Source organism: Mustelus asterias, chromosome 23, assembly GCF_964213995.1.
Source record: "Mustelus asterias chromosome 23, sMusAst1.hap1.1, whole genome shotgun sequence".
Taxonomy (NCBI): Eukaryota; Metazoa; Chordata; class Chondrichthyes; order Carcharhiniformes; family Triakidae; genus Mustelus; species Mustelus asterias.
In genome coordinates, this window is record NC_135823.1 from 32,491,415 (window position 1) to 32,516,895 (window position 25,481).

At 44.4% G+C, this 25,481-nt stretch overlaps 1 protein-coding gene across 5 annotated transcripts in view; it reads right to left on the bottom strand.

The window, feature by feature from the left end:
- gaa2 (alpha glucosidase 2) overlaps positions 1–25,481 on the bottom strand; it is a 67,847-nt gene that overhangs the window by 1,267 nt on the left and 41,099 nt on the right. For all 5 annotated transcript variants that reach the window (XM_078240204.1, XM_078240202.1, XM_078240205.1 and 2 more), the window contains exons 7-19: positions 22,314–22,432; positions 21,796–21,927; positions 20,619–20,729; positions 19,323–19,436; positions 19,036–19,120; positions 18,263–18,380; positions 17,799–17,932; positions 13,651–13,802; positions 10,834–10,982; positions 10,140–10,281; positions 6,927–7,025; positions 3,020–3,184; positions 570–716 (exon numbers count right to left, since the gene is read on the bottom strand). In XM_078240204.1, the coding sequence (XP_078096330.1) occupies positions 570–716; positions 3,020–3,184; positions 6,927–7,025; positions 10,140–10,281; positions 10,834–10,982; positions 13,651–13,802; positions 17,799–17,932; positions 18,263–18,380; positions 19,036–19,120; positions 19,323–19,436; positions 20,619–20,729; positions 21,796–21,927; positions 22,314–22,432 (1,667 nt within the window). The remainder of the gene's footprint in view (positions 1–569; positions 717–3,019; positions 3,185–6,926; positions 7,026–10,139; positions 10,282–10,833; positions 10,983–13,650; positions 13,803–17,798; positions 17,933–18,262; positions 18,381–19,035; positions 19,121–19,322; positions 19,437–20,618; positions 20,730–21,795; positions 21,928–22,313; positions 22,433–25,481) is intronic.

The window sequence follows — 25,481 nt, forward strand, 5'->3', positions numbered from 1 at the left end:
GAGAGAGAGAGTTAGAGTGACAAAGAACTTCAGAGGTGGTGGAATTCCAGAGCTTGGGACCGAGACGACTAAAGGCACATTCACAAACGAGGTGAAGGGAAGGGACAAGACATAAGAGGCTAGAGTTGGAAGTATGTTGAATTGTTAAAGGATTGTAGGACTGGAAAAAGTTATCAGAGATATGGGGGGGGGGGGGGGATGAGAGAACGGGGGGGGAGAGAACGAGGGAGGAGGGCCGACAGAGCAAGGAGGCAACTGAAGTGGATAGCAACAATGTTTGGGGTCAACAGATTGGGGGTGTGACAGAGGTAGGGGACAACAAATGAAGGGAGTGTTAGAAGAGGGACGACAAGTTTGGGGTAAGAACAGCAAAGGGAAAAAAGAGGTTGGGGGGGGTGACAGAAAGGCAGGATGGCAGAGATTGAGTGAAGACAGAGGAGGGGGGAGGGTAACAAGTTGGGGGCAACAGAGGTCGGCAGTGTTAGAAGAAGGGACGCTGACAGATTTCTGAAAATTGACGATGTGTAAAATAATGACTGGTAGTGAAATCCTGACATATCCAGTCTCACCTGGTTTGAAGAGTAGGAAAATGAAATGGGCTCCTGATTTACGATAACTTTCGATGGTCGGAACTTGACCCCATATACGTTTAAGGTGTTCACCTTGATGTAAGTAGCCTCAATATTGACATGGACCACTTTGGAGATCAGTTGGTTCTACAGTTAACACACAACACAGCAAGAGGAAGGACTTAATCTGCAGGCACATCATTCAGAGGGATATAGGCACAACAGCAATCCTGGGCACTCTTGATCCAGCAAAAAGAACATTGGGGCTGCACGGTAGCACAGTGGTTAGCACTGCTGCTTCACAGCTCCAGGGACCTGGGTTCAATTCCCGGCTCGGGTCACTGTCTATGTGGAGTTTGCACATTCTCCTCGTGTCTGCGTGGGTTTCCTCCGGATGCTCTGGTTTCCTCCCACAGTCCAAAGATGTGCAGGTTAGGTTGATTGGCCATGCTAAAATTGCCCCTTAGTGTCCGGAGATGTGTAGGTTAGAGGGATTAGCAGGGAAATATGTAGGGATATGGGGGTAGGGCCTGGGTGGGATTGTGGTCGGTGCAGAGTCAATGGGCTAAGTGGCCTCTTTCTGCACTGTGGGGTTTCTATGATTCTATGAGATCATTGTTTAGTAAAATGTAAGGCTCCAAACCAAAGAGACAGGACACACCATTGGGTGAGGTACCTTGTTTCACTTGTGTGGCTTCAAAAGCTCTCCCCTAAAGGTTTCTCCTGCTAATGTATGATCCAGGGATTGTCCTGGAATCTCCAAGAATTGGGGACAAATTTCCAGGACATTGCTGTGAACAAACAGCCAGGAGAAAAAACAGGCTTTAAAAAAATGTTTTCATTCTCCTTGCAAACTTTTGTTTATTAGTTTAAATTTCAGAGATGGAGAAAGATGGCTGTTTGACAGCAATCAGGTAGTGGAAGACTATTCATTTCTTGTTGACTGGAATGGCCAGAGCAGTGGGAACATGTCAGGCGGGAGAGTACGGGTCTGGAGGCCATATGATTACATCAGAATGTGCCCAGAGTTGACAGCTAGACACAATATAGATCTCACCCACTGCCCACCAGTGTTTCCTAAATCTTTTCCAACTGTGGCCCCATTTTAATGCCTCAGACCTTGCATGACCCCAGGGTGAAAAGTCAGAGGGGGGAGTTTTTTCGGGAATCAGAGCAGGCAGGGGGCGGACCATGATCTCCAATGGACCATGGCGGTCCATTGATCTCGGGTGGGATTTTTCTGGGTTTGAGGCAAATGCAGCTGGAAAATCCCATCCAGAGGGTACAGGAATTATTTTGACAGGGGTGGGGAGGGAGGAGACGGTCTTCAAACTGCTGGGGGCGGGGGTTGCTCAACAGGACAGGGGGCTTCACCTGCTCAGGGGTAGGGGAGAGAAAGGCTTTTCATTGCCTTTTTCCTTGCCGCAATTGTCTGTTTGGCAATGCTCACCACTTGGGAAAAAAATAAGGATTTAAAGGGACCTCATGGCTGCTAGCACTCAGACCGAAGCCTCAAAGTTTCTGACCTCAGAATCTCATCTCGTGACCCCCACTGGGTGTCCACGGTTTAGGAAACACTGGCAACATCAGGGGTTTTGAATGCTGTTCAGGAGTCTAGCCGGGTCAGGCTCAGATCCTGAGACTTTCCTGATCTATTTGATCCCTCACCCATCCGACTCCTAAGCACGATGGACAGACACAGATTGGAGCAGACTCTGATGCAAAGTGCTGCACAGTTGACAACCCACTGGTACAAATGTCTTGGATTACAGGCAAGGAAGGGCCACTTGGTTGTGGTAAAGGCAGGTGGGGCGGGTGACAGATGGGGCACAATCTTAAGTACAGAGCCCAGCCATTGAAGAGGAATTTGGCAAACATTTTCACAAAAGAAAAAGACCCTGGAAATCTGGAATTCTCTGCCTAAAAGGATATGGGTGTTTGCAGTCATTTGCAATTTCAAGAGACTAATGGAATTTTTTTTGTTGCGTAGAAGTATTATAGGAAGTGGTGCAACGACATAAATATATAGAATTTACAGAACGCAAACTGGCCATTTGGCCCATCGCCTATGCCAGTGTTTATGCTCCAAATGGACCTCATCATATCTTACTTCATGTAATCCCATAGACATATCCTTTTATTCCTTTCTCCCTCCCTCTAGCTTCCCCTTAAATGGTTCTGTGCAGGTAAATGGAGTCGAGGCGGTGATCTGCATGATCCAATTGAATGGTCGAGCAGATTCAAAGAGATGAATGGCCTCCTCCCATTCTTTGTTCTAATATCTTCAACACAGAAGGCAGAAAGAATTGTAAGGTGGTGTCAGGAGGAGGAGTAGGTGAAGATACCTGACTAAAATAGGTAGGAAATATCAGTTAACGTTCCGCCAGCAGTCGATCAGACCCTGAAGGAAAGCCTCTCCTGTACTGGGGAGTATGGGTTCAAGATCATACCTTGTCCACAGAAAATTCAACATAAGTGTAATTGTTCCTCTCGTAAGTATCCAGGCTCTCTCCGTCGTCCCAAAAGAGGCAGCCCTTCGCCGTTGCATTCTGGGAAAGAGCCACAATGAGGTGAAGAGGGTTGCCACTACTTGCCCAGATTGTAGTGGCAGGTTCCTATTCAGAAAGAGAGAGGCAGAACATAAACCTGGGGATGGAGAGAATGTTGTCGGCTAAGATTTTCCAGGGATAATGGACCAGAGGTGGGCGCATGGAGTTAAAATACAAATTGGCTACAATCTAATGAAATGGCAGAGCATGCTGAATGGCCCCTTCATGTTCCAATGGAGAACTGCCAAGACTTCCAGTTCCGTGAATCCATACAATTGGGAAAGGAAGAACGACAGCACTATTCAAAACCTCAGGACATTGCAAAATGCTTTACAAACAATGAAGTAATTTATGAAGTGCAGTCGCTATGTAGAAATTGTGACAGCCAGCTTGCACAGAGCAAAGTCTCACAAACAACAACGTGATAATGCCCAGATAATCTATTGTTCACAGTGATTCTGGTTGAGGGTTAAAGGTTAGGACATGAGGAGAAATTTCCTGCACTTCAAAATAGTGCTAATGAATCTTGTTCACATGAAAGGGGACACACAGCCTCGGTTTAACACTTCCTCAAATGATAGTAGTGCCAACTGTGCTGCACTCCCTCAGTACTGCACTAGAGTGTCAGCCTCAATTTTAGGATAAAACAGGCAGAACGTTTGAAAGAGGTCTAATGCATTTTCATGTGTTCATTTGGGATGTGAATGTTGCTGCCAAGATCCAGAAGAAAAAAAACAGTGAAACTTGTAAATGACTGGTACTGGTCTGAACTGGAGTTCCATTTTAAGATATACAAGACCAATTTGGATCAGTACCAGTCATTTCCAAGTTTTACTGTTTTTTTCATTCTGGCTCATTCTTAATCACAATTGAGAAGGTAGTGTTGAGCTGCATTTTTGAACCGCTGAAGTCTATGTGCTGTAGGTACACTCAAAGCCATAAAGGGGGCATCCATGTGGATTGGGAAAATTAAAATGGCAGAAGTAGCCACAAGGAAGAATTCATAAGAGCGTATTCGGGAGTTTTCTAGAACAATATGTTGTGGATCCAACCAGGGATCTGGCTATTTTGGATCTGGAAATGTGTAATGAGGCAGGTTCAATAAGCAATCTCACAGTAAAAGATTCCCTCATACCATGGTAGGATTTAGCATTCAGTTTGAGAGTGAGAAATTTGGGTCTGAAACAACTGTGACAAGGGTAATTACAAAGGAATTAGGGCAGAGTTGGCTGGAATAGACTGGGAAAGGAGTTTATCAAAAAAGATGGTTGATAGCAATGGCAGATGTTTATGAAAATAGTTCATGACTCACAACAAAGAAGAAGGATTCTAGGAAGGAGATAAAGGGCGGCACGGTAGCGCAGTGGTTAGCACTGCTGCTTCACAGCTCCAGGGTTCCGGGTTCGATTCCCGGCCCGGGTCACTGTCTATGTGGAGTTTGCACGTTCTCCTCGTGTCTGCGTGGGTTTCCTCCGGGTGCTCCAGTTTCCTCCCACAGTCCAAAGATGTGCGGGTAAGGTTGATTGGCCAGGTTAAAAATTGCCCCTTAGAATCCTAAAATGCGTAGGTTAGAGGAATTAGCGGGTAAAATATGTGGGGGTAGGGCCTGGGTGGGATTGTGGTCGGTGCAGACTCGATGGGCCGAATGGCCTCCTTCTGCACTGTAGGGTTTCTATGATTCTATGAACCCTGGTTAACCAGGAAAGTTAAGGGTAGTATTAAACTGGAAGAAAAGAAACATACAATGTGGCAAGGATTAGTGGTTAGCCAGATGATTGGGAAAGTTTTAAAAGCCAACAAAAGATGATCAAAAAATAAAGAGGAGGAAGATAAACTGAGGGTAAGCTAGCAAGTAATAGAAAAATAGACAGTAGGGGCTTCTTTAAATATGTGAACAAGAGAGAGACCAAAATGAACATAGGCCCCTGAGAGAATGAGACTGGCAAAATAATAATGGGGAACCAGGACATGGCAGAGGAAATTTCTTTGTGTCAGTCTTCACAGTAGCATAATAGCATTCCAAAAATACTAAATTATCAAGGAGGAAAAATGGGGGAGGAAATAAATACAATACCTATCACAAGAGAAAAAGTACTATGGAAACTAATGGGGCTAAAGACCAATAAGTCCCTGGAACTGATGGGTTGCATCCTAGAATATTAAAGGAAGTAGCTACAGTGGATAGTGGATGCACTGGTAATAATCTTCTAAGAAACTTAATTCCCAAAGGATTGGAAAACTGCAAATGTAACTCCCTTATTCAAAAAGGGAGGGGGACAAAAAACAAGAAACGATAGGCCAGTTAGCTTAACATCTGTCATTGGGGAAAATGTTAGAGTCCATTATGAAGGATGCAATAGCAGAGCATTTAGAAATACATAATATAATCAGAGTCAGCATGGCTTCATGAAGGGGAAATCATGCATGACAAATTTATTCAAATTCTTTGAGATGGTAATGAGTAGGATAGATAAAAGGGAACCAGTAAATGTAATATACTTGGATTTCCAAAAGGCATTTGATAAGATACTGCACAAAAGGCTACTTATAAGGTAAGAGCCAATGGTATTGGGGGTAGTATGTTAGATTGGATAGAGGATTGACTAACTAATATAATGTGGAGATGCCGGCGTTGGACTGGGGTAAGCACAGTAAGAAGTCTCACAACACCAGGTTAAAGTCCCACAGGTTTATTTGGTAGCCCAAATAAACCTGTTGGACTTTAACCTGGTGTTGTGAGACTTCTTACTAACTAATAAAAGACAGAGTGGGATAAAAGGGGCATTTTCAGGATGACAACCTGTAACTAGTGGAATGTCAAAGGGATCAGTGCTGGGGCCATAATTATTTACACTATATATTAATGTCTTGGACGAGGAAAGTGAATGTACTTTTGACAAGTTTGTAAGTAACACAAAGAGAGATGGAAAGGCAAGTGGCAAGGATGACACAAATAGGGATTATAGACACGTTAAGTGAGTGGATACAAATTTGGCAAATAGAATATAGTTTAGGAAAATGTGAAGCTATACACTTTGGTAGGTAAAATAAATGAGCTGAATATTATTTAAATGGAGAAAGACTGCAGAAAGCTGTAGCACAGTGGGATTTGGGGTCCTCGTGCATAAATCACAAAAAGCTAGCATGCAAGTTCAGCAGGTAATAGGAAAGGCAAATGGAATGTTGGCCTTTATTTCAAAGGGAATAGATTATAAAAGTTGGGAAGTCTTTCAAAAACTATACAAAGCACTAGTTAGACCACATCTGGAATACTGTGAACAGTTTTGGTCCCTTTATCTAAGGAAAGATATACTGGCATTGGAGTCAAACCAAAGAAGGTTCACGAGGTTGATCCCAGATATGGAGGGATTTTCTTATGAGGGGAGGTTGAGTAGTTGGGCCTGTACTAATTGGAATTTAGAACAATGAGAGGTGACCTTATTAAGATTCTCAGGGGCTTGACAGTGCTGTTGGTAAGTAAAGCATATGCCATCATACTCCTGACTTGTGCCTTGTAGATGCTGGACAGATTTCAAGGAATCAGATAATGAGTTATTCATCACAGAATTCCCATCATTTGATTTGCTATAGTCACTATTTTTATGGCTGGTCCTGTTACATTTTTGGTCAATGGTAACTCCCAGGATGTTGATGGTGGGAGATTCAGTGATGGTAATGCTATTGAATATCGAGGGAAGTTGGTTAGATTCTCTCTTGCTGAAGATGGCCATTGCCCATGTAATGGAATGGAACAAAAAGAAAAACAAAAAATCAAAGTATGAAAGTGCAGTGGGTTGCCATGAGGTACCTGTGTGGGGATGATGGCTCCCTCTCGAAGATGAAGGTTGATGGTGTCCAGAGGAGCAGCAAGTTTGACATATTCTCCCTTGCTACTGAAGGCTGAACCCTGTTGGTAAAGATGAAGTAACTGAGAAGGCATTTCAGACAGAAGTCAACACAGTCCCCCAACATCCAGCACCCCCCCCCTCTCATATCATCTGGACAGTTTTGTACATGAGTACAAGGCATCAGTGCCCATACCTCCGAGGAGATTCGATAATGGGGTTAAAAATAAAGATTTCTGACTAGTGAAGTTGGAAAGATTGTCCCTGGAAAAAGAGTTAGCTGTGTGAGCTATGGCTCAATGGACAGAGCTCTTACCTCCATGACAGAGGGTCCTGAGTTTAAGTTCCATTCCTAAGCACACAATCCACACTGACACTGACGTGCTGATGTAATGGAATGTTGCATTACCATAGAGTCATTACAGCATTTGGCTCATTAGTTCTTTGTATGGTAATCCAATCAATCAGTCTCATTCACCCACTCTACCCGTAACTCTGCAGATTTATTTTCCTTGAAAGCCAACCCAATTTCCTTTTGAAATCATTAATAATTTCTGCTTCTACTACTGCCTTTGTTGGTAGCAGGTTCCAGATCATTTGCTGTGTTAAAAAGTTCTTCCTCACATACCCACTAAATGTGTGTCCCCTAGTCCTTGCACCATCAATTGATGGGAACAGCTTTCTTTGTTGGAGGTGCTGTCTTTTGGATGCGATGTTTAACTGAGGTCCTGTCTGCCCTTCATGTAAATGTAAACAATTCCATGGGTTCCATCTCACAGAAGATCACAGCAGTTTTCACCAGTATCCAAGCCAACATTTATCCTTCAACTAACATCTAAAGACATTATAACATTGTTGCTTGTGGGATCTTGCTGATGTTTTCTATATTAAAATGATAACTATTCGTGACCTCAGTCACATCCCAAAGTACTCTACATTGTATCAAGTTCTTTTTGGTGTGTGGTCACTATTGTAATGTAGGAATCACAGAAGTCAATTTACACACAGCAGGGCACCATAAAAAGCAATCTGATAAGATAATCTGTTTTGGTGATGTTAGCGGAGGGATAAATATCGGCCCCAAGGCACCCGGGAGAACTATCCTGCTCTTATTTGAATAGTGCCATGTGACCTTTGACATCCACCTCCGGGAGCCTCGGTAAAGAATCCCCAGTTAAATTGAGTTAGTTGCATGTTATTGAGTGACAAAACTGGCCTTGGCATTAACCACATAATCATTAGCCATTGACTCCAATGGAAAGTTCACTCAGGTAGGTGGTGTCAAATTGCCAACCCTCCAGGATTGTCCTAGACTTACACTGAAATATATAGAGTATACAACACAGAAACAGGTCATCATGGCTAATCAATCTGTGCTGCTATACAGTCTCCTCCCATTCCATTTACCTCATCTTAACTTTTCACCAAAGCCCTTTTCTCACTGAGTGCTCATCTAGCTTTCTTTCGAAAGCAGCAAAGTTATTTTCTCAACCCACTCCTGTGGTAGTGAAGAAGGGAAAGGGTTAATGTTTTTTGTACTCAATGTATTTTGTACCTAAAAGGTTGAACTTTGTACCTGGAATGTATCACAAAAATAACCCTTCCTTATGGCTAGTCTCCCCTTTGTTTATATTGCTCCTGGTAGTAGTATAAGCCATTTGTTCTTGGTTTCATCTTTAACTTTTAGTAGTGTAAGCCATTTGTTCATGGTTCCCTCGCTTGTTTATATCATTCTGATAAAACGGACAGTTAAATGTAGATGTTGGGTTGTAAGTCTTGCTTTCCCATAGGCTTGTGTATGATTTAAACAAAGGAAGCAGCTACCAAATGGTAGAGTGTGAGAATGGCCGTTTGAAGGAGGACTCCCACTGGGACAGCTGCAATCGCACACAGTCACTTCAAAGGAAAGGCCGCGGGAAGAGCAGGGGGACCAGAAGTTGCATCTTGATTACAACTACCAGGAGAATTGTGCTTTATACCCAAGGATACCAGATAGTCTCTAACCATAAACCAGAGTGTATCAGAAGCTGTTAAAGGAACTATAATTTATGATCAAGGACTGTTAACTGGACTTTGCTTCATGACTTGTATTGGGAACCCTGATGTATAAAGGTCCACGCTTCTTATGTTCAGGGAGAACTTTGACTTCCGCTTTCAAGGGGTCAAGTTCTCCCACAAGCTTGTGAGAATAAATCCTACTCTATTTTGACTCATACCATAAGAGGTATTTTTACCGACTTCAGGTCGTCAGTCCCAAATTCTAACTACAGTCTGAGTGAAGGAATATCTCCTTATTTATTTATTGTGAAAGATAAAGAGTGGGAGCAATTTCTGAAATATGTTCAGGAGAACTTCCCTGGCCTGCATGTTCTCAGTCCAAGTGGGAAGGAGATATGGCAGAATCTGGGGAATGAGATGGGTCAAGTGACCATGTGTTCATAGGGCGATCTCTCAGGTAAGCGCAATCATTGTATTATAAAATTTATATTAATAATGGAGAAAATAGTGTTCCTATGTCCCTGCTGCTCTTATCCTTCTCGGTGGCAGAGTAAAGTAAAGTTTATTTATTCGTCACAAGTAGGCTTACATTAACACTGCAATGAAGTTACTGTGAAAATCCCCTAGTTGCTACACTCTGGCGTCTGTTCGGGTACACTGAGGGAGAATTTAGCATGGCCAATGAACCTAACCTGCACATCTTTGGACTGTGGGAGGAAACCAGAGCAACCGGAGGAAACCCATGCAGACATGAGGAGAACATACAGACTCTGAACAGACAGTGACCTAAGCCGGAAATCGAACCCGGGTCCCTGGTGCTGTGAGGTAGCAATGCTAACCACTGTGCCAGTGTGCTGCCCACCGATACTGCTGTGAGCAGCAACCAGGAGAAACCAAGACATAGGAACATTAAAAAAATCCATTCTCCATATCCAATTCTGTTTATCAGTCACGAAATTATTGAAAAGTAAGGAAAGACTTTTTGGCTGATCAACATGGATGGGGTATGAGGAATTGTGATAAAACCGTTATAGATCCAAATAGAGTTAGTAACCCTAACATGGGGCAAGGGTTGGCAAGGGCAACCACCAGCTACTTCACGGCCAGCATTTTCTTTCTTCACCAGCACACTGTACCTTCCCATATACTCACAGACTGACTGGAAACCCCATACTTACTGTGTAAAAGTTATACCAAATCCCTTTGGGGAAGTACGCGGTAACAGAGACTGCTCCTGGCTCTAACACTGGGCTAATGAGGAGGCTGCTACCCCACAGAAACTGCCTGTCAATGGAGTAAGTGTTTCTATCTTCAGGAAACCTGAATTGGAGAAAGAAAAAGAGAAACTTCAGAAAGTCACCCTGCCAAAAAAAACACAAGGTTCTCCACAAGCAAATTCTACCTCAAATCACCTGCCCCGGAGCACTGCCTCATTCTGGGAATGAACTGGAGTCAGGTCTTGCAGCGATTGGACCCGGTGTTCAGAGATAGACAGCATGGGGATTTTAGTCACTGTCACTGGGCAAACAAGCAGAATGCATGCTTGAACTGAGAGGCTAAGACTCTGATCTGTGATTCCCAGCCATTTAACTGCTGTCTCTAAGAGGAACATGCCCACCTCCTGCCAAGTACAGACCTGGACAGGGCGAACCAGACAGGGGCAAGGATCAGAGGAAAGCAATCTTCAGAACACAGGACAATAATGGAAAAATGTAAAAACTTTAATACATGTTGCCATCCTTTAGTAGAAAAGATGGATTGTAATTGGACTAATCAGACTGGGAGTCCGGAAATCTGATTGAATAGCAGTGGCCGTGACCCCCATACCACCTGGAAAGAGGTTAAATCAGGGAACGCTAAGTAGCAACTTACTCAAAGAGAATTGCTCTGGCAACTGTTTCTCCGAGGACATGCGAGCGATGGAAGAGCGTGTAGAGGTATGGGAGCAGAGAGTAACGGATAAGGAGAGCACGTTTCATTGTTTGCTGAGCAGATTCACTGAAAGCCATTGGGTCCTGAGCCTGGAAAAAAAAAACTTTCAATATTAATTACAATTTCAAATGCTAAATTCTATATTAACGACCTAGACCTGGGGGTGCAGGGCACAAATTCAGAATTTCAAAAGGGCATCAGATAATTATCTAGAGAGAAAAATATCTGCAGGGCTCTGGGGACAGGGCGGGAGAGTAGGACTGGCTAAGCCGCTTTTGTAGAGAGCTGGTGCAGGGGACCAAATGACTTCCTTCTGTAACCAATCTGTGGTTCTATATGTCACTTTTAATCCAAAATATTGACTGGCGGCAGGGGAGCTCGACAGAGCACTATCATGTTCAAGGTCACAGGGTTACACCCAGCTTTCATGAGGGTCAAATGGACTTTATCCTGCAGAAAGGAGATAGAATTGGAGAGCAAAATGCCATCCTCAGAAATCTTCTCCTTCAGCTGCCCATGTTCTCTGTTGGACAGTATGTCTCACAGAGATTTGATTTGGTGTAGGGATGGAAGGGCTGCTTTAACTGCAGACTCTGGAATAGTGCCTCTGGCTATAACTTGCACTAGAAGAGGAGACTCCGTCTTGTGTGATTACTACATGCCAACTCCCATCAGGGGCAGTCGGGGCTCCTCCTGTGCTCAGAGAGATGAAGGAAAGCCCCTCCCCAGAATCTGAAGGTGCTTTTGTTTGACTTACCCCATCCTGTGAGAAAGTGCCTGGCCTCCAGACGGCAAACTGCCTCGAGTGGCTTAGCTAAATGACCCCAGCACCCCTTCACTCCACATCGGAGAAAGCCCAGAGTGATCCCCTCAACAAACCCATCACCAGAGTTCTTGACCTGTTGAGCAAATGCTGGTATGCAGCATCAGTCTGATACTCCCAGTACAGTAATAAGGAAACAATGCATCTTTCAGCTGAGACATGAAACTAAGGTCCCATCCACCCCTCAAGTGGAAGCCAAAGATTCCATGGCACTCTTTAGAAGAAGAGGAGTTCTCCCCCGTGTCCTGGCCAATTGTTTTCACTCAAACAACATCACAAAAAAATAAATTATCTGGTAACTTAACTCATTGCTGTTTGTTGGCCCTTGCAGTGCGCAACCTGGCTGGATTTTTTCCGGTCACGAGCACGGGCATTCAGCCTCTGATCTTCGGGTAAGTGTTCTCCAAGGCGGCCTTCACAACACACGACAGCACAGAGTCGCTGAGCAGAGACTGATAGCCAGGTTCCACACACATGAGGACGGCCTCAATCGGGATATTGGGTTCATGTCACACTATCTGCAACCCCCACAACCTGCCTGGATGTGCAAAATCTCACTAGCTGTCCTGTCTGGAGAAAATACACATCTCTTTAACCTGTGCTTAATGCTCCCTCTGCTCAAATTGTCTGTACCTTTAAGACTTGATTAGCTGTAAAGACTCATATTCCAATCATTATTCATGTAAATTGAGTTTGTGTCTTTGTGCCCTGTTTGTGATCAGAACTCCCACCCACCTGACGAAGGAACAGCCTGTTCCGAAAGCTAGTGGTTTTTGCTACCAAATAAACCTGTTGGACTTTAACCTGGTGTTGTTAGACTTCTTAGTGGATTTTTTCCAACATTACAACAGTTTTTAAAAAACTTATTTACAGGATTTGGACTTCACTGGCTAGGCCAGCATTTCGTGCCCATCCCTAATTGCCTTTGAAAAGGTGGTGGTGAGCTACCTATGTACACCCACGCTGCTGTTAGGGAGGGAGTTCCAGGATTTTGACCCAGTGACAGTGAAGGAACTGCGATATATTTCCAAGTCAAAATGGTGGATGGCTTGGAGGGGAACGTCCAGGTGGTGGTATTCCTATGTATCTGCTTCACTTGTCCTTCTAGCGGACATGGGTTTGGAAGGTGCTGCCTAAGCAACCTTGGTGAGTTCCTGCAGTGCATATTGTAGATGGTTTATATGGCTGCCACTGAATGTTGGTGGTGGAGGGAATGAAGGTTTGGGGAAGGGGTGCCAATCAAGCGGGCTGCTTTGTCCTGGATGGTGTCAAGTTTCTTGAGTGTTAGAGCTGCACCCATCTAAGCAAGAGGAGAGTATTCCATTAAACTCCTTGTAGATGGTGAACAGGCTTTGGGCATTGAGGAGATGAGTGACTTGCCACAGGATTCCTAGCCTCTGACCTGCTCTTGTAGTATTTATAAGGCAAGTCCAGTTCAGTTTCTGGTCAATGGTAGCCCCCAGAATGTTGATAGTGGTGGATTCAGCAATGGTATTGCCATTGAATGTCAAGGGGCAATAGGTAGATTCTCTCTTGTTGGAGATGGTCATTGCCTGGCACTTGTGTGGCGTGAATGTTACTTGCCACTTGTCAGTCCAAGCCTAGATATTGTCCAGGTCTTGCTGCATTGGGGTGTGAATTGCTTCAGTATCTGAGGAGTCGCAAATGGTGCTGAACATTGTGCAGTCATCAGCGAACATCCCCACTACTGACCTTATATCGGAAGGAAGGTCATTGATGAAGCAGCTGAAGATGGTTGGGCCTAGGACACCATCCTGAGGAACTCCTGCAGTGACGTCCTGGAGCGGAGATGACTGATCTCATGAGGTCATGAAAGGTGCTTTATAAATGCAGATTCTCTCTTACTGCAGCTTTTCAGTTGTGAGTTTCATAAATGAGTAAACATAAAATATATCCCGGGCACTCCTCAATACCTTCTCCTTCTCAACATTGTGGTTTCGCGAGAATGGGTAGAAAGCACCAAGCTGCATCCATCGGATACACAATTCCTCTGTGGTACTCCCTCTAAATCCACAAATATCCGCTCCCACAAGAGGAATTCCAAACATATTGAAATTCAGGATGCCTGCAGAGTAGAAAGATTCAGAGGTTCAGGGTTGATAACACAGTGTCCTGTAACAACCTGCCTCACATACAGAAATTCTCCATTAACACTGTCAAACCATTGTCAATTACATAACAGGCCTTTAATTTTGGTGCTATTCATGGCTCAGCTGCTTCATCAATGACCTTCCCTCTGTCATAAGGTCAGAAGTGGGGATGTTCGCTGACGACTGCACAATGTTCAGCACCATTTGCGACTCCTCAGGTACTGAAGCAATTCACATCCCAATGCAGCAAGACCTGGACAATATCCAGGCTTGGACTGACAAGTGGCAAGTAACATTCATGCCACACAAGTGCCAGGCATCTCTTAGCCAGCATATTGTGGGTTTGAGCCTCACTCCAGAAATTTGAGCACATAATCCAGATGGCATAGAATTAATTAGGATTACATGGAATTACATAGGATTATATAGGGTATATGGCACAGAAAGAGGTCATTCAGCCCAACCAGTCCATTTGGGATTTATGCTCCACTCAAACCACCTCCCATTGTCCCTCATCTAAATCCAACATGGTAAATCTCTAATCCCTTCTCCCTCATGTGCTTGTCGAGTCCTCTCTTAAATGCATCAACCACTCCATGTGGTGGCAAATTCCATATTCTCACCAATCTCTGGATAAAAATCATTTTTCTGAATTACCGATTGGATTTCTTGGCCATCAATATATGATGAGGCCATCTTATATTCATGGCCTCAAGTTATGCTCTTCCCCCCCAAGAGGAAACATTCTCTCTCGATCCACTCGATTAAAACCTTTCAATTTTAAAGATCTCTATTAAATCACTATTTCATAGAATCCCTACAGTGCAGAAGAGACCATTCAGCACATTGAATCTGCACCAATTCTGACGGAGTATCTTACCCAGGCTCTCTCCCCCACCCTATCCCTGTAACCCCACATATTTATCATAGCTAATCCATCTATCCTACACACCTTTGGACACTAAGGGGCAATTTAGCTTGGCCAGTCCACCAAATCTGAACATCTTTGGACTGTGGGAGGAAACTGGAACACCTGGAGGAAAGCCGTACAGACACGGGGAGAACGTGCAAACTCCACACAGACAATCACCCAATGCCGGAATTGAACCTGGGTCCCTGGAACTGTGAGGCAGCAGTGATAACCACTGTGCCGCCACTTAGCCAACCTTTTTCAAGAGAAGAGACCCAGCCTTTCATCCTTTCTGATATGTACGCCCTCGCCTTTCTGGTATCATGCTTGTAAATCTTCCATATCCCCTTTTCTTATTGCCTTTATATACTTTGTAATATGGCCACCAGAACTGCACACCTTGTGGCATAACAAAGGTTTACATAGAACATAGAACAGTACAGCACAGAACAAGCCCTTCGGCCCACGATGTTGTGCCGAGCTTTATCTGAAACCAAGATCAAGCTATCCCACTCCCTATCATCCTGGTGTGCTCCATGTGCCTATCCAATAACCGCTTAAATGTTCCTAAAGTGTCTGACTCCACTATCACTGCAGGGCAGTCCATTCCACACCCCAACCACTCTCTGTGTAAAGAACCTACCTCTGATATCCTTCCTGTATCTCCCACCATGAACCCTATAGTTATGCCCCCTTGTAATAGCTCCATCCACCCGAGGAAATAGTCTTTGAACGTTCACTCTATCTATCCCTTTCATCATTTTGATATAACATCCCTACTTTTCAAAACTAACCCTGTAGAAATAAGCACTAGTCCTTGGCTTGTTTTTTTTTTGGCAGGATGTCGAATCTGTGGTGGAACCTTTAGTGATTGCTGTATTTGAATTCTCGAGATCCCTTTGTTCCTCTACCTCACCTAGACTCACACATTCCAAGTAATAAGACCACTCTTATTTTCCCTGCCAAAATGTACTACTTCACATGTATATGTATTAACTTAATTTGCCAAATATTTGTCCATTATGCAGATTTATTAATGCCCTCCAGTAATTTGTTGTAGTCTTCCTCAGTGTTGACCATCCACCCTGTAGTTTAGTGTTAACTGCAAATTTAGAAATTGTGTTTTCGATTCCAATGTCAACCATGGGTGGGGGAAGGTGATGGCGTAGTGGTATTGTCATTGACTAGTAATCGAGAAACCCACTTGGGAAAGGGTTCAAATCCTGCCATGGGAGGTGGTGAAAATTTGAATTCAATTAAAAATATTTGGAATTAAAAATTTAATAATTACCATGTTGTAAAATTGTTGTAAAAATCCATCTGATTCACTAATGTCTTTTAGGGAAGGAAATCTGCTGTACTCACCTGGTATGGTCGACATGTGACTCCAGAGCCATAGCAATGTCATTGATTCAGATTTTTTTTTAATTCATTCGTAGAACATGGGCATCACTGGCTGGCCAGCATTTATCGTCCATCCCTAGTTGTTCGAGGGCAGTTGAGGTCAATTGTCATGCAAGACATTCAGTTCAAGGGTGGTTAGGGATGGGCAATAAATGCTGGCCCAGTCAGCGAGGCACACATCCCATGAAATAAACTAAAATGACCCTCTTACCATCATCCTCAACCTCTTATCCTCCACTCCCAGGATCTCACCAATGATCTTCCCTGTAGAATTCTTGACCTCCCCACAATCATTCTTGATCTACCATCTGTAGCCATTGATATTCTCTGTGTAGTCCAGATTCCTCCCTCTGTGCCCAACAAACCTTTGTAGGGCTGCTGCCTCCCTCCCTTAGTCAGCCCTTCCCCCTTTCACAGCAGCTACCTGGTCTTAATGTATCAGTGTCTCCTCTCCTAAGGCTACCCAAACAGGGAAAGCAGATCCTACTCAGTCCAAATCCATCAGGAAGACTACCTTGTCTGCTGCAAGCCATCTTTGAACAGTCATGAACCTGAAGGCAAGTGTTTCTTGTTTAGTTTCAAAGGTACAATTTAATCTGAAGTTGTGTATTAGTGAGCATACATCAATTGCTAATGTATTAAACAAATGTTCCCACCACTTGCCATTGGAAGTCCAACCCTCCTTGAATCCGTCACCAGCTTCATAACCAACTTTCATCCTGCCATTGGGAAGCCAACATTTTGCCTCTCTCGCCGACCTTGTCTCCCACTGCCAGGAGCTTCAGCCCACTGTTTATGTTAATCTGACTTCCATTGTTACAATGTTATCAAACCATTTCAACTGTACCAATGACCCAAAGCTAATACAAATGAGTGAAAGAGAGGACACAGAGGGGATTGAATCCTGTTGAGCCCCAACCACTTGCAAAAGGCAACATTTACATCGTCCTTCAAGGGAGTAAGTGTTTCAAGGCACATCACTGGAATGGTCCAACACCAAGCCTCACAAGGTGATATTAGGACTGGTTGGTCGAAGAGGCAGGTTTTACAGAATGCCTTGAATAGAGAGAGAGATGGAGAGATTTGGGGAGCGAATTCCAGAACTTAGGGCCTAAGAAGCTGAGGCACAATCACCAATAATGGAGCAATTAAAACTGAGAATGTCCAGTTGGGGAGAGGCCATGGAAGAATTTCAACACAATGATGAGACTTGCAAAATTGCGGTGTGGATGATCAGTCGTGCAGATGGATGAATGGGTGTTGTCAGGACATAAACACCAGACCACAACACTCACCAAAACACACATAAAATAGGTGGACTCAGATAACCCTGATGTACAACACTCAATACATGTGCACACCCAAATTCACGCACACATACACAACATATCTCCTGTATATGCGTATATTGTGCCTTTTCCCTTAATCGTTCCTGGGATATGAGAGATAGCAATCCTGTTCCTTATTCACTTATTGCCCATCCCTGATTAGCATTTAGAAGGTGATGGTAAGCCACCTTTTGGAGCCACTGCAGTTGATGTGGTGTAGGGACACCCACAGTGCTATTAGGAAGGGAGGCCTATTGCTATATGCAGGACACACATGCACTCAGATATCCGCAAGCTCATCAACACAATGAGAATAAGTCACTCAGTACCTGCAATAGAAAAGTACATGTCCTTCCATGTACTCTCGTTGTCTCCCAGCCAGTGTCCAGAGTACCTGCCTTGACTTGGAAATGTAGATCGGGATATTACAAATGGACGCTTCTTCCGGATTTCAACCAAAGCACTTGGGCAAAGAAAAAGTAAAATTTCAGTCTATCAGCACAGAAGCGTTATTTAGTTATGACCCCAAATAAACGGACTGTGGTCCTCACACTGACCGCAGGCCTCACACTGACCGCAGGCCTCACACTGACCGCAGGCCCCACACTGACCGCAGGCCCCGTTCAGACTGAAGTCAGCCTCAGATATGGATTTAACATTGGATCCCAAATGTGAAAGGATCTTGTCCAGCAACTGCACCATTTTCATATTAATTTCATTTTTACTTGATAGATTTCTGGAGGATTAATGCTGATCTTTCTGTGAGTGGTATGGAAGCTTACGAAAGACTTACCTTGCAGAGGTTTTGGCCTCCATCAGTCCGTACAGACTGTGCACATTATAATGTGTCGATGCGGTCTGCTTTGCTGATGCACAGATAGTTTGACTGCGTAAAATGCCGCCCAGTACACCTGACAGAAAAACCCAGCACAGGAGACAGATCACAAAGAGCAGCAAAAAACACTCCTCACTCCAGATTCTACCCTCACAGCTCTCACCCTCACTCCAGACCCTCCACCTTCACTCCAGATTCAGCCCACAGAGTGGCACAGTGGTTAGCGCTGCTGTCTCACAGCGCCAGGGACCCAGGTTAGATTCCTGGCTTGGGTCACTGTCTGCATGTTCTCCCCATGTCTGCGTGGGTTTCCTCCGGGTGCTCCGGTTTCCTCCCACAGTCCAAAAGATGTGCTGGTTAGGCATTGGCCATGCTCAATTTCCCCTCAGTGTACCCGAATAGGCGCCGGAGTGTGGTGACTAGGGAATTTTCACAATAACTTCATTGCAGTGTTAATGTAAGCCTACCTGTGACGTTAATAAATAAACCTAAAAAAAACTTTTAACTTTTCACGGCTCTTATTCTCACACCTGACCCTCACCCCTCACTCCTGACCATTCCCACTATCCACCCGGATAAATCCTAAAAATACAAATTATTGACACCGTTTGCATCAAAATCATGTGAATTATAATTAGATTCTGGTTTAGAGTGAATAAAGGGATATCTCCCTCCCACTCCTCTCTCTCTATTCCCATCAGTAAGACCCAAAGATATGACTCAGTTATTACCTGGGACATATGGTGGATTTTCAAGCTCATTTGAAGGGCACCCACTCTGCGATCCATCCACAAAGTTCGAGGGCTCATTCATATCCTAGAATATTCCGTTGTGATGAGTTTAGAAAAAATTTAAATGAAGTTCATTTCTAAACTGAGTAAAATTGAAAAGCTGAGAGACATGTTAAACTTGGTTAGACCACACTTGGAGGCACTGTACAATAATTAAATTGACAATTTAATTTAAACAGGTCTAAGGGGCTGAATGGCGAACATCTGTTTATATAAATGACACTTACAATCCAGAGCCCATCAAAGGGCACAGTTTTGTGGAACTGCAGCAAGTTCTCTAACCACCATTGGTGTGTGTTGGGATTTGTGAAGTCAGGGAATGTTGTCAATCCTGGCCAAACCTGCAACCGTGTAATGTAAAAGAGAACATCCATTTAAATCCAAACATCCACCTGGCAGGGTAAAGTACAATTCCAGTCATCATCACCCTTCCATGTTTAAAAGGCATTCACATCTTGGAACTACTGTTCCCAACATTACACTCAACCAGTGAGAGAAAGGGAAGGGGCCATGATCCCACTATCCAAATCCCCACTCCCCAATCATCTTGAGGTCAGCAAATGGAGCTTTGAGGAAATGCCTTTATTATGCCCCCAGGACACCCCATCACCTCCTTTGAGACTCCAAGACCAGCCGGCAGGTTTCATTCGCCCTCCATCCCCATAGTTTTTTTCAGCCCCACACCGCACCCCTCGACCCACCTGTAGTGTAAAGTGGATAGTTAGGTCGCCACCCTTCCTCGCTGCTCCTCCCTCCTCCCCCATACCACCTGCTGAGGTTAACTGTCTCTGAATAGAATACAGATTGGGGCCCACCTTTCAACTGAATCACAACAGGAGATGCATTTACACATTGAGTTATTAGGGAAGATATTTGCCTTTCACTTTATCTCAGTAATTTGTTATAATCCTGTGATAAACACAAAACCCAAGAGTAGACTGAATATACTGATTGTGGTGCCAACAATTCTTTGACAATATTTACTTGGAAACCACAAGGCCATAAGAAATAGGAACAGGAGTAGGCCGTCCATCCCCCCGAGCCTGCCCCGCCATTCAATGGGATCATGGCTGATCCGACATTCCTCAGCTCCACTTTCCTATAACCCTTGCTTCCCTTACTGATCAAAAATCTATCTCAGCCTTAAATGTACACAAGGACTCTGCCCCCACAACACTCTGTGGCAAGGAGTTCCAAAGACTCACAACCCTCTGAGGGAAGAAAATCCTCCTGATCTCAGTCTTAAATTGGCACCCATTTATTCTGAGACTACGTCCTCTGGTCCTAGACTCTCCCATGAGGGGAAATATTGTCTCAGCATTTACTCTGTCAAGCCCCTTAAGAATCCTATATGTTTCAATGAGATCACCTCTCATTCTTCTAAATTCCAATCAGTATAGCCCCAAGTCTAAGACAGCTGCTGAATAAAACTTACAGGGTGGCTTGTCGTGCTAATCGCTGCCGTGCATCGTAACGATTATTCCCGTGTCTATAACCAGCATAACTTCTATGAGCAATCATACCTTCCCGGTCAGAGGACTTCCTGATGCATTATTGATGAAAACTCCACGTTTCAGGCCTTCGTCATATGGCCAGTAAGAGCCTGGTGGTTGAACACTGCTGATCGCTGGGTCCTGCAAACACAACAGATGCTTTCAACTTTCTACGAGGGGAAAAGAGAGGGTGGGGGTTAGTTCATGTTACTTTGTTTTTTGCACCTTTTGCATTTCCTCCACTCTTGAAACCATGTACTAATTCATCGAAGATCTCATTTCATACCATACCAACATAGGAAAGAAAGAACTTGCATTTATGTAGCATCATTCAGGATTTCCAAAAACATTGCAATGATGTCGGAAACCCAATGGGAAAGTAATGTGTCAATAGCAATGTGATAATGATCGGATCACCAGTTTGCATAATGTCAGTTGTCAGGGATAAATATTGGCCAAATGAAATCTCCCCTGCTCATCAGCAAAATGTGACAAGGGATCTTTTACATCGACCGAAAGCGCAGATAGACCTTAATTTAACATTTCACTCAAAAGACTGCGCCTCTCACCATGCTGCACTCCCTCAGTATTGCAGTGCTGGATCAGTCTGGATTCAAATCTCTAGAGTGGGATTTGAACCCATGACCTTCAGACTTAGAGACGAGAATGCTACCACTGAGCCAAAACTAACACCACTCACTGTTGCTACCTACAGGGTTGTTGTTCCTCTGGGCCGAGGATAAGGGTCCTCAGTCTGTCCGAGTGGATTTGGTCTCGTTACCAGCCTCCTCCCAAGCTCATCCTCTCCTTATAAAACTTAGGATGTGCATGGCCTTAAAATGCTTGCGACAACCGATAGTTCCTTCTCTACTGCTGCACATAAGTTTTTTTAAAATGTTGTACTTGGAATATGGGTGTTGCTAACAAGACCTGCATTTATTGCCCATCTAAACTGTCCTGAGGTGGTGGTGGTGAGCCACTTTTCTGAAATGCTTCAGTCCATGTAGTTAGGTACACCCACAGTGCTGTTAGGAAGAGAGGTCCAGGAGTTTGACCCAGTGACAGTGAAGGAACGGTGATATAAGATGGTGTGTGACTCGGAGGGAATGTGCAATGGTGATGTTCCCAGGAAACTTCTGTTCTTGTCAATCAGCTCATGAACCGTCTGAAGCCGCTGTACTGCAGCAAGTTGGCTGCCAGTAATTACCACAATCATGATGTATCGTTGTCCATGGGAATGCAGGTCTGCAACCATCTGTGGGAGGCTGGCAAACGTCTGGGGGTCAAAGGTGAAATCCCGATAGTTGATCATGTAATCAATATCATTCCATTGAGCATCCTAGAGGAGAACAGGAAAGGTTTCTTTATTAGAACAAGTCAATGTCCCAGCGACCAGGTCAGTCAGAAAATGGCCTAAACTTTCCTGTGATCAATCCCTCCAACGAAACACCAGCCCAACAAATTCTCAGTGACGACAGCCAAGTTCCCCCAGCTTGGTTCCAAGACCCAACAAATAGAAACACACCTCCCACCCCCAATCACACTCACCCTCCCGATCTTAGCACACTCACCCCTCCAAACACACTCATCCTGTCAGTCTCAATACGCTCACCCTGCCCCTCCCAATACGCCTCCCGCCTGTCCCAACATGCCTCCACCTCCTCCTCCCAACATGTCTCCCACTCCTCCCAACACGTGATAACTGAAGAAATTATTTTCATGAACCTGAGGCATGCCAGCTTTTCTCATCTGCTTCACCACCTCCCAAGTGGCATTACTTGACCCGTATCCCCAGCGGCAGAGATGGAATCCAAGTCCCCAAGCGGGCACCATCGCTGGCAAACCTGCAACATACAAAACAATAAATATCTCACAACTGCAGTAAGGCAACCAGGACACCAGCAACGCGAGGAGAGAGCGACACAAATGTCCATAAAGAATAACCCACAGTGGCGCCTTGGGTTAAACTATCATGTTCGGACAAAGCTAGAAGCAGGTAAAGGCAGGATCAGGACTGATATCCGAAAACAGTTCGTCACCCAATGGATCTCCAGTTCTTGAGACAGTCTCCAGAGATAGTAATGGAGGAAAAACCTCTGGAAACATTCACAAGGCAATTTGATATGGAGGTGGGCAGAAGAGAAAGAAAGAACCTATATTCCGACAAGTGCCTCACAAACTCAGGAGATCCCGTGCTCTTTACAGCTAATGAATTAATTTTAATTACAGTTACTGATGTAATTTAGGGACTGGAAAAGAGAAAGGGCATAATCATTGGTTTCTACAAAAGGATAATGTAGGTCCAGATGGCCTTCTTTATCTGTACTTAGCTTCATGATATTTTTTGGAGTTCAGCTAAAAATGTGAGAACATGACCATATAATATCTGTTAGTATTTAACCGGCTGTGTATAGCATGCACTTCTTGAAAACGCTTTGGCGCAACACTATAACACTTTTCTGCAACACTTCTCAATCACACTTAATCACAGTCAAATTTATTCTCACCTCAGCAAATTTATTCTCCCACACATGCTTAAATGGTTTTTAACATATGATTCATTTCCAGCTCTTTCTTCCCCTTTCTCAGAGGCTACAGCATACTGAGGTCGCACACCAATAAAAAAAAGGGGCTGGAGTAGTTAATCTAGCCCCTTCGAATCTGCTCCACTATTCAACAAGATTATGTCTGATATTGTACTTCAACTCCACCTTCCGACACCATCCCTGTATCCCTTAATTCCCAAGCTCCCAACAACTGGTCCCCAGGTGAGATTCCCCAAATTTGTTGACCTGGGTGAGATCCCTCAATTTGTTACCATCTGGCTGGGATACCCCCAAATTGTGATCAATCCCTCCAACGAAGGACGTGGAGGCGTTAGAGAGAGTGCAGAGAAGGTTTACCAGGATGTTGCCTGGTATGGAGGGTCTTAGCTATGAGGAGAGATTGGGTAAACTGGGCTTGTTCTCCCTGGAAAGACGGAGAACGAGGGGAGATCTAATAGAGGTGTACAAGATTATGAAGGGGATAGATAGGGTGAACGGTGGGAAGCTTTTTCCCAGATCAGAAGTGACGTTCACGAGGGGTCACGGGCTCAAGGTGAGAGGGGCAGAGTATAACTCAGATATTAGAGGGATGTTTTTTTACACAGAGGGTGGTGGGGGCCTGGAATGCGCTGCCAAGTAGGGTGGTGGAGGCAGGCACGCTGACATTGTTTAAGACTTACCTGGATAGTCACATGAGCAGCCTGGGAATGGAGGGATACAAACGATTGGTCTAGTTGGACCAAGGAGCGGCACAGGCTTGGAGGGCCGAAGGGCCTGTTTCCTGTGCTGTACTGTTCTTTGTTCTTTGTTCTTTGTATCCCCTTTGAGAGGAGGGATGAACTGGCTCCCTTTATTTATCCAAGATGTATCTTGTCAAGATGGGCCAAATAGCCTCCTTCTGTGCTGTAACTTTTCTATGGATTCTAACCCTCTCTGATTTAAATTGGAGCGCTTGTCCGGAATTGTAACAATTTAGGGGCTTGTAGTAACTTTGAAGGTGGCTTGTTGTGGCTTCAAGTAATAACTGATTTACTAACAACGATATTTAGATTTGTACAATCAAGGGTCTGACAGAACTGCAATACACATCTGCCCTCCTCTCTCTCTGGCTCCAACTGAGGTTCTTCCCTGACCCAGGATGCATGTCCTCACTCCCGATTGGCTCGGCTTCCCAGGCAGCCTATCCATAGGGTCCAGCCCAATCATGTGGCCCTCAAGGATCGCCCCCTGAAAGGGGCCATGCTACCACAGGGCTTGTGCTCCTGAATTTGTTCCCACAGATGACACAAATGAATTAGAGGGGGAAAGTAAATTGTTCCTTGAAGCTGATTTTAAGAAACTGCAGAAAGACTTTCGAGTCTGTATTATTAAACTGTAAAAAGGTTCACTTTTGATGCCAGTACCTTTCTAGCAGAACAAAAGAGACAGTTACTTTTGAAGATTTGAAAGTTCTGTCCCTCGAACAGTTAAAAGATTTAGCAAGGCATTGTCTCATCCAAAAGCCAGAAAACCAGAAATTTTCAAAGGGGTGGCCGATCGTCTACAGGTGGAAATTGAGGACGATGAAATGGATAACGTGGCAAGAGAGAGACTGAAGTTGAAAAAGTAGAAATTTCAATTTCAGGAGAGGAAAGGGAATTTCAGGAAAGGACACAAAGGGAAGAGAGAGAAGTCAGAACAGAGAAAAGGAAAGGGAGAAGAAGCAAAGGAAGTCTCAACTAAAGCAGCTCGAACTGAGGAGCAGGAATCTGGCTGTGTCTCTTGAAGACTCCACGAGCTCACATTAAGGGTTGATGCAACCCGGTTTGCTCATTCAATCCCTAAATTTGATGAAGCAGAGGTAAAAGTCTACTTGATCTCTTTTGAGGGGCTGGCACAGCAGTTAAAGTGGCCAGTCCAATAGTGCTCCCCATTACTGCAGTGTAAGCTTCCAGGGAAAGCTCACGAGGTTTATTCCTTCTTGCCTGAGGAGAGTATAATTGACTATGTGGCAGTGAAAGGGGCTATTTTAAGTGCTTACCAGTTAGTGCTGAAGACCTACTGTCAGAAATTCCGTACCCTCAGGAAAAGGTCTGATCAGATGTTCCTGGAGTTTGAAAGGTAAACCTTTTGACCAGCGGGTGTGGGCTCTTAAAATAGAAGCCACATACAAAAACCTCTATGAAATAATTCCCCTTAGGAGTTTAAAAACTCCATTCCCTTTCCAATAAGAACATACCTCGAGGAGCAGAGGGTCACAGGGGCAATTATAGCTGATCCACAAAATCTTATTCCAGAAGAGACCCTCCCCTAATCATCCCCAACCAACTGGGAAGGATTCCATCTTCCCACACACTATCCCCGTATC